This window comes from Peromyscus eremicus, chromosome 1 (assembly GCF_949786415.1).
Source record: "Peromyscus eremicus chromosome 1, PerEre_H2_v1, whole genome shotgun sequence".
NCBI lineage: Eukaryota > Metazoa > Chordata > Mammalia > Rodentia > Cricetidae > Peromyscus > Peromyscus eremicus.
The window spans coordinates 51,933,167-51,945,738 of NC_081416.1; the positions used below are offsets into that span (position 1 = coordinate 51,933,167).

The 12,572-nt window shown below is 51.6% G+C and overlaps 2 protein-coding genes across 2 annotated transcripts; one reads left to right on the top strand and one right to left on the bottom strand.

Moving 5' to 3' along the window:
- The first annotated feature begins 430 nt into the window (after positions 1 to 430).
- Positions 431 to 2,659, top strand: Rom1 (retinal outer segment membrane protein 1). Its single transcript, XM_059261218.1, has 3 exons — positions 431 to 1,449; positions 1,840 to 2,086; positions 2,177 to 2,659. Exons 1-3 carry the CDS (start codon positions 860 to 862, stop codon positions 2,393 to 2,395), a joined length of 1,056 nt encoding a protein of 351 aa, XP_059117201.1. The 5' UTR covers positions 431 to 859; the 3' UTR covers positions 2,396 to 2,659.
- Positions 2,660 to 2,787: 128 nt separating this feature from the next.
- On the bottom strand, positions 2,788 to 9,775 carry B3gat3 (beta-1,3-glucuronyltransferase 3). Its single transcript, XM_059261227.1, has 5 exons — positions 9,620 to 9,775; positions 8,004 to 8,178; positions 4,103 to 4,463; positions 3,630 to 3,920; positions 2,788 to 3,287 (listed from the first exon to the last, which is right to left on the bottom strand). The coding sequence occupies exons 1-5, from the start codon at positions 9,699 to 9,701 to the stop codon at positions 3,189 to 3,191; spliced, it is 1,008 nt and encodes a 335-aa protein (XP_059117210.1). The 5' UTR covers positions 9,702 to 9,775; the 3' UTR covers positions 2,788 to 3,188.
- Positions 9,776 to 12,572: the final 2,797 nt, after the last annotated feature.

The following is a 12,572-nucleotide window of genomic DNA, read 5'->3' on the forward strand; positions in this document are numbered from 1 at the left end:
CAGCGCCCGTCGGGCTGGCGCTCCCGGAATCCGGGCCACGCCGCCCGCCCGGCCCCATACTCACCGGGCCCCGCAGCCCCGTCCATCCGGCCCCCGCGTTACTCCGAGCGGCGGCGGCGGCGGCGGCGGCGGCGGCGTCTAAGCCGCGGGGGCCATGGCTGGGGAGAGGGGAAGGAAGCACCCCGGGCGCGCGCGCGGAGGGATGCCGTGCCACCCCCGGGGGGCGCTGTTGGGCGCGGGGACAAGGCTTGGAGGGGGCGCTGTGGAACTGGGGCCTGCTACTCTCCTGGGGTGGGCTCCCCGGGGTGCAGTGACAGGGCCGACCCGAGCCTCAGCGCCGCAGCACAAACAGGCTCGGGACCCGGAGTCGCCAGCAAGCGCGGGACGGGGGCGGGCCGGAGGGGGGGGGCGGGCCGCCAGGTAACCCTTCCCTGTCCGGGCCCCCCGAGGGTCTGGCCGGGGGCGGGGACACCCGGCTGACCTCTCACCCAGCTAGGTTCTAGCCGGGCTTCCGGGCCCCAGGCTCCCAGAGGACTTGGGAGGGGACCCAGGGCCTGAGGTCTGGGTCTCTACACCCGGAGCCGGGCGTACCAAACTCTCACTTCCGCGAAAGGCCAGGGCGGGGTCACGAAATGGGCCTTATGCCTGGGGGCGGGGCCTTTCCTAAAGGGCACGACTAAGGCATCCTGAATTGGGGCTAGCAGAGGGTTATTAAGGTTGAAGTGGGAGGATGCCCAGGGTATTGGGGTCAGGATGGCATTAGCCCTGCTGAAGCCAGGCTGGGCTGACTCAGCATCCTGCCTGCCCCAGCCAACCCCCAGCCCCGACGGCTCCTCACTCCCTTGGGCAGAGATGGGAGATGGCGCCGGTGCTGCCCGTGGTGCTGCCCCTCCAACCCCGTATCCGTCTGGCGCAGGGGCTCTGGCTCCTCTCCTGGCTGCTGGCACTGGCCGGTGGCCTCACCCTCCTCTGTAGTGGGCACCTCCTGGTACAGCTGTGGCACCTTGGCGCCTTTCTGGCTCCCTCTTGTTCATTCCCTGCCCTGCCCCAGACTGCCCTAGCAGCAGGAGCGGTGGCTCTAGGCACAGGACTAGGGGGCGCAGGAGCCAGCCGGGCGAGTCTGGATGCAGCTCGATACCCTCCCTGGCGAGGGGTCCTGAGTCCACTGCTGGCGGCTGGCACTGCGGCAGGCGGGGGATTGCTGGCCCTTGCCTTGGGGCTAACTCTGGTTTTGCCTGTAAGTCTGCACCAGGGATTGGAGGAGGGCCTGGAGGCTGCCTTGGTTCACTACAAGGACACAGAGGTGCCTGGACATTGTCAGGCCAAACGACTGATGGATGAGTTGCAGTTGAGGCACCACTGCTGCGGACGCCATGGCTACAAGGATTGGTTTGGTGTCCAATGGGTCAGCAACCGTTACCTGGACCCCAGCGACCAAGATGTGGTTGAGTGAGTGATTGATTTGCTTTTCTTTTCCTTCTCCCTAGACTCCCTCCTTTGTCTTCAAATTCTCACTCAGACATGCAATAAATAGAGCAGAGTGGCTGAGAGAATGGATTACAACTCTTCTATTTATCAGCTGTGCTGTCCAGGGCATGTTGCCAAACCACTCTGGACCCATTCCTCATCTGTAAAATGGAGATAACTATACCTACCTGTCTTTATCTTCCAGATAAGCTCCTATCTTATACAGAGTTGTGGAGATAAATTAAGCATGCTTGGATAGTAAAGCACTCAGTAGATGTTTTACAGAAATGTTTTTTCAACTGCCTCTGCCCTCAGCGGCTCCTCCAGGCCTCTGTCTGCAGCCATGTAACTATATTGCCTATGCCCTTACAGCCGGATTCAGAGCAACGTGGAAGGTTTATACCTGATTGATGGAGTCCCCTTCTCCTGTTGCAACCCCCACTCACCCAGGCCTTGCCTGCAAAGCCAGCTCTCGGACCCCTATGCCCATCCACTCTTCGATCCTCGGCAGCCCAACCTAAACCTCTGGGCCCAAGGGTGCCATGAGGTGCTGCTGGGGCACCTGCAGGGTTTGTCGGGCACCCTGGGAAGCATGCTGGCTGTCACCTTCTTGCTGCAGGTCAGTCAGCCAAGGGCCCCGCCTCCTTCCACTTTCAGCCCTGTGGTCCCAGGTCCACTGACCATCATCTTTCCACCTGCTTCCCCACAGGCTCTAGTGCTCCTTGGCTTGCGGTACTTGCAGACAGCGCTGGAGGGGCTTGGAGGAGTCATTGACGGGGAAGGAGAGACCCAGGGCTATCTTCTTCCTGGTGGGCTGAGAGACATGTTGAAAACTGCAGGGCTACAGGGAGGGATCGCCCACAAGCCAGCACCTGAGGAGGCCCCACCAGAAGAGGAACCTCCCAAGGAGGTTCTACCTGAGGCCTAGTAACCTGAAGTGGGGGTGGGGTGGACAAATATGGAAAATTTACCATTCTTTACTCAGGCTGGGAAAGGAGAGGTCCTGGGATTTCAGGAGCTAGAGCAGTCAGAGACAGAGCGGAATGAGGAGGAGTCCAGGTGTCCTGGAGCCCAGCCTTTGCAATCCAAACCATCGAGATTGAGAAGAGATCAGAGTGACAGGAAAGAGACACCCAAAGGACTGGAGACTGTTTCTAGTGTACAGACTCTACAATAAAGTTTTTGGATGGAAGCCTCTGCTCTTTCTCTTGTCTAGGGGATGGGGCCTGAAGGACTATGTCTGTGCAGAGGAGGAGCCAGCCTGTGTAGGGACTAGAGAGCAGCAAGGAGGTTTGCCAAGTGAAGGGAAACACGAAGCCCTCCAGGTTGAGATTCTTTATTCTAGAGGTAGGAAGGGGATCGGCATGCTCAGGTGGGGAGGGTCCAGCCCAGCTCCTCTAGCCCCCCGGTGCATGCTTGTCCCCAATAAGTTACCCAGTTCCCTCAGCCTCCCTCCCTCCTGAGTCCATCTGTCCAGCTCCACCCCAGATGGGGCTGACCTGACTCCATACAACAGCTGCTTGTCCCCAGCTTGTGGGCAGTGCCACAGGGCAGGCTGGGGGAGGGGAGGGAAGCAGCTGGGCCACACCCTGTGGTTGGAGGGGCTGCCTCTGGTTCTGAGGGGTCAGGTCTTTTTAAAAAACCACATCCTGGGCTGGCCTGGAGCCCAGTCCCACAAGGTATGTGCCTAAAATAAGGTAGAAGTCAGGGTGAGGCTGCCATCACACCTCAATGGCTGGGTTTGAGCCCTGGCCCTGCCGCTGCAGCTGCTCCTCCTGCTTCATCTTAGGTTTCTCTGTCCGGGTGTGCCATACTAGTACCTGTGAAGGAAGGTTTGGGGTCAGGACCAGCCATGCCCAGGGCCCTGGAGTATGTGATCTAGAATGGATTCCACCAGCCCCCCCTTCTACATTCAGAGTTGGTATATAATGTATGAAGTATGGGGGTGGGGGAAGTTCACTGCCTCTGAAATGGGGCTTTGTTCCTTGACCTTCTGATATGCACACGAGTTCAGAGAAGTCTGTAGGACAAAGTGGCAGGAGCCCTGCCCTGCCACTCAGTAGTCTCCTCAACAGAGATCTGGAGGGTTTCTCCTGGTTCAAACACCCATCCCACTTCTCCCATTAACTGCTCATCCCAGGGCCAGTCTCTCCATGTCTTACCTGAGTACAGTTGGCAGCCCGTGGCTCCAGGTCCTTGGGTTCCACAAGATGGCTCAGGAGACTACTCTCCAGGTGGCCCCGGGGTGCAGCAGCATCAAACTGGGCATTGGGCTTAGCCAACAGCAAGGGCAGGGCAACAGCAAATCCCGCCATATCCAGGGGAAAGGGCCTGTTGGGTTCCCATGCTGTGTGGAAACCCACAACCCGGCCATCCTGTACCTGAGGACCCTCAAATCGCAGGCCGCCCACCAGCCCCACAGGCCACACTGAGACACCACGAGTCCAACGCATCTAATGGAGATGAGAGAAGAAACAGAGTTGGTGGCCCAGGGGAAAGAAGCACTTTGCTCATTGACACCTCTCCCATACTGTTCCCCATCTTCACCCAGCAGCCTACACCAACACTGGTAAGCAAGATAAAGAAGGGAGCTGGTGTTCTCGGCCTCTTTCCCTGTCTTTATCCCAGGCCTCACCTCCTTAAAGAGCTCCCGGCTGTAGGTGTTGTCATCATCAGCAAAATACACGACTCCCTGGGTCCCTGGTGGTGGTGGGTCTTTCTCCCCCCCAACAGCACCCCCTCTGCCTCGGAGCCAGTCCAGGGCCTTGTTGCGCTGTTCTACTCCTCGGGGCCGAACCCATCCTGGCTCGCCTTCCCTAAGCCGCTGAGCCTTGGGCGTTAGGACAGCTAGGTGTGTGAAGAGAAGACCAGAGGCAGCCAGCAGCCCCGAGACCAGCGGGGTAGGGCTCTCAGCATCCTCCACCAGCAACCAGTGTAGACGGGGCACCAGGCTCAGGGTCTGGGACAGCCGAACCAGCTCTGCCTTCTGTACCAGCCTGCAGGGGGAGAGATGCAGGAAGGAAGGGGCCAGGCAACCTTGGTCCACAGCACTAGGATGACAGCTGCTCCTGGCCACTGTTAGTATCTCCCCTGGCTTTTCCTCCACCAGTGCCCAAGCTCTGCATGTGTTATTTAGGACAGACCCAGGGCTTCAGGTATTCAAACAAGTATCAAGAGACTGCCAAGTTGCCTCCCTCTTCCTTGAGTGTCAATTTCATGCAGATGTTCACCTGCCCTGCCTTTCCAGACCAGGTCAGCACCCACTTCAACCTCAGGACTCAGGCTGGGGCTAGACTATAGGGCACATGATTTGGAATCAAATGGATCTGGGTTTGAATAATGTGGTACTTTGTTCTGGTTTTTTTTTTTTTTTTTTCTTTTTGGTTTTTTGAGACAGGGTTCCTCTGTGTAGCTTTGCGCCTTTCCTGGAGCTCACTTGGTAGCCCAGGCTGGCCTCGAACTCACAGAGATCCGCCTGGCTCTGCCTCCCGAGTGCTGGGATTAAAGGCGTGAGCCACCACCGCCCGGCTTGTTCTGGTTTTTGATACAGGGTCTTATGTTGTTACGCTAGCCTCAAAACTCCACATGCTGGTAAGGACAATCTTGAATTCCTGCTCCTCCTATCTCTGCCTCCCAGTACTGGGATGCCATACCCTGCATGTTCAGTTTTATCAAGTGAAATACTTTGGGAAATGGCTTAATCTGAGCATCAAGTTTACTCAGGAATAAAACTGGATTAAGAAGATGGGCATAAGCTGGGCAGTGGTGGCACACACTTTTAATCCCAGCACTTGGGAGGCAGAGGCAAGCAGATCTCTTTGGAGTCTAAGGGTAGCCTAGTCTACATATCAAGTTCCAGGACAGCTAGGACTATATAGAGAGACCCTGTCTCAAAAAATAATAAAGAGCCGGGCAGTGGTGGCGCACGCCTTTAATCCCAGCACTCGGGAGGCAGAGCCAGGCAGATCTCTGTTGAGTTCGAGGCCAGCCTGGACTACCAAGTGAGTTCCAGTAAAGGCGCAAAGCTACACAGAGAAACCCTGTCTCGAAAAACCAAAAAAAAAAAAAAAGATAATAAAGAAATAACATGGATAAGGACTGAAAATGTAGTTCAGTGGTAACATTTGCCTAGCCAGTATGGAGTTCAATTACCAGTAACAAACTAATAAAAATAAAATTAGATGAATACTTTGTAAGTTTTTTGTTTTTTGTTTTGTTTTTTTTTTGGTTTTTCGAGACATGGTTTCTCTGTGTAGCTTTGCGCCTTTCCTGGAACTCACTCTGTAGCCCAGGCTGGCCTCGAACTCACAGGAATCCACCTGCCTCTGCCTCCCAAGTGCTGGGATTAAAGGCATGTGCCACCACCACCTGGCCAACTTTATAAGTTTTTTGTTTATTTGTTTGTTTTTGTTTTGTTTGTTTGTTTGTTTGTTGTTTGTTTTTTAATTTTTTTATAAGTTTTATAAATATTTTGGCTTTTAGACAGAGTCTCACACTGAAGCCCAGGTTAGCCTCAAACTCAACAATTTTCCTGGCTCCATTTGATTTCTGAGATTACAAGTATGTTGTCATCCCTAGCAACAATATTATTTATTTATTTCAGGGTTAGGGATTGAACCCAAGGCCTTGCACATGCTAAGCAAGCACTCAGCCATCAAGTTATACATCCCAGAGAAAGATAGATTTTAGAGAAAAACAAGATAGGCTGGCTGTGGTGGCACACACTTTTAGTCCTAGCATTCAGGAGGCAGAAGCAGGCAGATCTCTGTGAGTGTAGACAGGGTGGTCTACATAGTAAGCAGGCCAGCCAGTGTGAGACCCTATCTCAAAATTTAAAAAGAGAAAGAAAACAAAAGAGAGAGAGCTGGAGAAACAGTTAAGAGAACTTGATGGTCTTACAGAGGACCATTCCCAGCACCCACATCATCTCACAACTACCTGTAACTCCAGTTCCAGGGGACCTGCTGCCCTCTTCTGGCCTTTGTGGTACCTGCACACTCTCAGCGCATATACATATACTCAGGCAGGAACATATACACATAAAATAAAAAGTAAATAAGTAAACAAGGTAACAAATCCTAATTTATTTTAACCAATTGGATCGTGGAAGGCAAAGACATAGATGTTCAAGAACCAGCCAGGTCTATATAGCAAGTTCCAGGCCAGCCATGGCTACATAGTGAGACATTGTTTCAAAAAATAAAAATAAGGGCTGGGCAGTGGTGCAGACCTTTAATCCCAGCACTTGGGAGGCAGAGGCAGATAGATCTCTGAGTTTGAGGCCAGCCTGGTCTACAAAGCAAGTTCCAGAAGAGCCACCACAGCTACACAAGGAAACCCTGTCTCAAAAAAAAAGGAAATCCTGGTCATTTTCCTCCAGATAAGAAAATAATTTGTTTTTTTCATTTTGAGACAGGATGTGGAGCCCTGGCTGACCTGGAAGTATCATAGATCCTCCAACCTCTGCCTTCCAAGTACTAGGATTAAAGATGCTGACCACCCCTGCCCAGCTATTTGGTTAATTTTGAAATGCCCAACAACCTGAAATTATTTTAAAGAAAGCACTAGGAATATGTGGTGTGGTTTGCCTCTTCTGGGTTTCCTTATTACTGGATCAATGCTCAGGGAGTTGGTGGAATGTGTAAGTGTATGTGAAGGTGTCCACAGTTGTCTCACTAGGCGGGTCAGTCAGCTGAGTCCAGGAAAGCATGATAACAGGATTTTTTGGCTGCAGATCCCAAACTATACTCTTAAATTGGTTTTCTCAATACTAAAACAAGATTTTGACTTAAAAAAAAAAAAGGCACAGTTTCTACAACCTGCTGCTGGGGATCACTGTCAGGGCCTAGTGAATGCTAAGCCAGTATTGTCCCCTGGACCTGCTCAGCCCCGGTTTTTAATCTACTCAGGAGTTTTTGTTTGCTTTTGTTGTTGGGTGTTTTCTGTTTGTGGGCTTGTTTGTTCTGAGACCGAGTCTTACTCTGCAGTTCAGGATGGGTGCAAACCAGCAGTCATCAGTCTGCTAAGCGCTAGGATTACAGATGTCAACTACCATACCAGGATCTAATCAAAATGTTAGCACTTTCTAACCAAGAAATTCCTAAGAGGAGTTAATTCATTGCCAAGCTCAAATATTCTTTCAAACTTTATTGTCCTATCTTAGAGTTTAGCAGTAACCCAGGGCTAGTGGTGGTGGAGGCTGCTCACGCCTTTAATCCCAGCACTCGGGAGGCAGACACAGGCAGATCTCTATGAGTTCGAGGCCAGCCTGGTCCACAGAGCTAGTTCCAGGACAGCCAGGGCTACACCGAGAAACCCTGACTGACCTGGGGAGGGGGGTAGCAGTAAGGTAATCTACTTCCTATTTTTTTGTAGAAAAAAAATTTTCCCACAAATCTGAATAAAGCTAAATCATTTATCATAACATTTTGCAAACTCTAGTTTAAGGATCACACCCTAGTTCAATGCCTCCCCAAATTCATCATTAACCCGTCTTCTTGGTAAATGCAGACCTCTTGGGTATACCAGAGCCATACCTGGCATAGGTTGGGGTAATGACATAGATTGTAGGCAGAGCCTCAGGTTCAGGGGGCTGGGCTGGGACAGGGGGTGGGCGACGGAGATCAGCTTGCAACTGGGAAATCCTCAGGTCCTTCTGTCGAAGCTGCTCAGCTGCCGCTCTCAGTGGAGGGAGGCAGTCACATGGCTGGCCTGGTCCCAGAAAGCACCAACAGGAAATGGGAATTGGGGCAGAGAACCACAAGATAGTAAGTAGTTCAGCAACCCAGAGCCAAAATCTTTTTAACTCTTAGCCAATACAGTACTTCCCTTTTAACTTGTTTTGTTTTTTGGTTTTCGTTTTTTTTTTTTTTTAAAGCATGGCACTCTTTCTTTTACTGTTGTTGTTTGAAGACAGGGTCTTGCTATATGGCCCCAAGTTGGCCTCAGATCCTTAACCCATTGGCCTGTTTTCCAAATAGTGGGCCACTATATTCAACTCTTTTGTTGTTGTTTGAGACAGGTTTCTCTGTGTAGCCTTGGCTGTCCTGGAACTAGCTCTGTAGAACAGGGTGGCCTCGAACTCATGGCATGCGCCACTACCACCTGGTTCAACTCTTCCTTGTTAATCAAGTCCATCTGTCACTTTTTTTTTTTTTTTCTTTGCTGAGGCTCCAAGCCAAGGCCTCGAACTTGCTGGTGCTCTATTACTGCACTACACCTTCAGACCTGCTACTATTTTAACTCAGACACTGGGCTAATTATCTGCCAGTCTTTCTACCTATGATACTAATTTTACCTTCTAGACCAATAGGAATAGAGAAGTCTGAACCGCTCGAGGCTCATGTAATAGCACTCACTACCTGAAAAGCATTTACCAAGTTCCTGAATAAAACGCTGGATTCAAACTGCTCTATGATCGTGTGACCACTGACTTGTCAGTAAATTCACTGATTCCACCACTGGATAAACATTTATTGAATACTCCTGGGAAAGCTTGCTTTAAGATAAATCAAAGGACCGGGGGAAAAAAAGAGGGCGCCAGCGCACACACGCCTTTAATCCCAGCACTCGGCACTCGGGAGGCAGAGGCAAGCAGATCTCTGTAAGTTCGAGGCCAGCGTGGTCCACAAAACGAGATCCAGAACAGCCAGTGCTGTTACACAGAGAAACCCTGTCTCGATTAAAAAAAAAAAAGATAAAGCAGAGACTAATAAAGTCATTACAAATTGCGATAATGAGCCACTTAGGAAATAAATTAAAAAGGAATTGGGACTAATAAGGGTCACTTGAGCTAAAGTGGTCAGAGAAGTCCTCTCTGCGGTGACATCTGGCCTAAAACCTGAAGGATGAGAATTAGACAGTCAAGAGCTTGAGGGAGAACGAACAGAGGATTCTCAAAAACCTGTCAGCAAGCGAGTCTGAGAGGCAGAGGGAGGGAGGGGTGAGGCACGGGTTGCGCGGCGGCGGCGGCGGCGGCGGCGGCGGCGGGGTGATTCGCGGCCTGACTGGCACCCGTGGGGCTGCAGGCCAGAGAGGTCCAGACCCGGGACCACCGGGAGCCGTCCCGAGGGCCGCGCGGGAAGCGGCCGTCTGCTGGGCTCATCCCCTGCGTCTAGGGCCGGCCCTCCGCACCCCGCCCCGCCCCGCTCACCGAGCTGCACCAGCGCGTAGAGGAGGCCAGCGATCGACACCAGGAAGTAGGCAAGAAACACGTTCTTCAGCTTCAGCTTCATGGCCGCGCCGCCGGGGCAGGCGGGGTCCGCCGGGCCGGCAGGGACAGGTCCGCCCGCCCCTCGGCCCTCCCGCGGGCCCCGCCCCGCCCCGCCTTCCCCGCCTTCCCCGCCCGCCCCTTGTAGTTTTTCGAGAACCTGGGTCTCTGAGCGCCACCCGGGACCACTTCCGGCCAGTGGCGCCCCTCCCCAAGGTAACTTCCGGTCCCCCTCCTGGTAGGCCAACCAGGGCGATGACGCCACGTCCGCTGCGTCTGGCGTTCATCGCCGGCTGTCAGAACCTTGATGGGAGCACGTGGGACCTAGCTCGAAATTGAGAACAAGTCCCGCCCCTTCCCTTGGGTTTTCTAGACACCCCTTCAGCCTCCGCACCCAGCGCTGGATGTTCAAAGAAACAGCCGTTCAATACTTGTTCAACCAATGAATGAAATGTATGGCCTGCCAGGTGCCAGTCCAGTTCAGCTGGGTCTCTTCCAGTGGTTCTCAATCTTCCTAATGCTGCGACCCTTTAATACAGCTCATGTTATGGTGACTCCCCAACCATAAAATTATCTTCCTTGGGCTGGGCGTTGTGGCACATGCCTTTTTTGTTTTGTTTTGTTTTTCGAGACAGAGTTTTCTCTGTATAGCTTTGGAGCCTTTCCTAGAACTCACTCTGTAGCCCAGGTTGGCCTCGAACTCACAGAGATCCGCCTGCCTTTGCCTCCCGAGGGCTGGGATTAAGGCCTGCGCCACCACCGCCCGGCTAAGGCTGAGTTTTTATAATTAGTAAGTCTCCATGTCATTTTTTGTGAACTAGCAGCCCAAAGAAAAAGCCACCTAGAGTTTTGAGACATGTAGTCCAGACTAGCCTACAACATGCATAGTAGTCTTAGGACTTGAACTGCTACCTGCCTGCAAAGTCTTCGTCCGTCCGTCTCCCCGCCCCCATATCTGAAAGGGTCTGTTGTCTAGGATGGCCTTGAACTTCTGACTCAGGTAATCTTTCTACCTGTCTCCAGAACAGATGAGTAGAAGCTCCTTCCTAGCAAGTTCAACTAACAACAGGAGGATGTTTTAAATGCTGGTAGAGCATTTTCCGTAGGTCAGATCCCCAGCAACGCAAACCAGTTTTTAAATCCCAGCACTTGGGAGGCTATGGGATAAAGGACCAGGTGCTCAAAGCCAGTGGGGTACATATCAAAATCCTGTCTTAGGTGGCACACATTTTTAATTCCAGCACTTGGACGAGGCAGGAGGATCTCTGTGAGTTCCACACCAGGCTACTCTAGAAATTGAGTTCCAGGACGGCCAGAAATATTACCCAGAAAAACTGTTTGGAAACACTCCCCCCCCCCCCCCCAAAAAAAGGTGTTGTATATTGGGTGTGTGTTCATTCGGGTCTGTGGAAAGAAGGCACAGAGCCTTTTCCAGCTGCAGATGATCCGTCTCTCTGGACTGAACCACTGCCGTTTAGCAGAGCCCTTTCATTGTTTAGCAAGTCAATTCCATATACCAAAACCTCTTATCTAAGCCCTCCAAAAGGATGCAAATTCTCAGGAAAGGAACACTACAGTTTCCTGGGTTGTCCCTAAACCAAGTTTGCATAGGCTTTGAAACTGTCAGATAAGACTTCAAACAGGTCCGGAGACAGGAGGTAGCAGTCACAAAAGGCAGATGCTAATACTAGGTGTGTTATAACACTCTGCAATCAAACCAGCTGCAGCTCTGTAGGAATTCTCCCAGCAAAAAAAGTAAGTTTAAAAGTGCTATTAGCTAAAAATAAATAGTCTTTTGATGCGAACACCTGACCTTGTATTTTGGTTTCCATCCAAAGGGACACCATTAGCTGCTCTGATCACCACTTACTAACCCACTTTAAAACATGACAACTGAGGCCAGATGGTGGTGGTGCACACCTCTGATCCCAGTACTCAGGAGGCAGAAGCAGGCAAATCTCTGTGAGTTTAAGGCCAGTCTGGTCTACAGAGCTGGTTCCAGGACAGCCAGGGCTACACAGAGAAACCATATTTTTTGGGGGGGAGGGGCGCGGGGGACATGACACAAAAATGTTGGGAGAATTCCCACAGAGCTACAGCCGGTTTGACTCCTGAGTGTTAGCCTTTTCTGATTGCTACCTTTTGTCTCTAGGTACCTTCTATGTGAATCTTGTCTGAGAGTTTCCAAAGGTGCAAAGCCTATGCCAATTTGATTGAGGAACAATCTGGAAAACTGTGATAATCCTTCACTGAGGATTTGCATTTGGCATTGTCCCTTTGGGGAGCTCAGATGAGAGGTGTTGGGGTACAAATATTAACTTGCTAAAAGTGTAAATTGGAGAATAAAGGGGCTCTTTGTTAAGCTACAGTGGACCAGTCTGTAGAGATGGATCCCCCCTGCAGCTGGGAAAGGCTAGAATCATCTGAGGTACCTCTGTGTCTTGATTCCGTGGACACGAGTGAACCTGAACCCACAACCAATAACAACAAACAAACAAAAAATGAAAACTGGTATGTGTGATATGTGTAGGCCAGAGGTCAACTAACGTTACATGTTCTTTGGGAACCATCCTTTCACTTATTCATTCATTTACTTATTTGCATGTTTGTTTGTTTGTTTGTTTGTTTGGTTGGTTGGTTGGTTGGTTTTTCGAGACAGGGTTTCTCTGTGTAGTTTTGGTGCCTGTCCTGGATCTCACTCTGTAGACTCAGGCTGGCCTCGAACTCAGAGATCCACCTGGCTCTGAGTGCTGGGATTAAAGGTGTGCACCACCACCGCCCGGCCATCCTTTCTTTTTTTTAAACTGGATTGGGCTAGAATTTACCAAGTAGGCTTGGCAAGCTGGCCAGAGTCTTGACGGTCTCCACCTCCCCAGCACTGGGGTTACAAATGCCT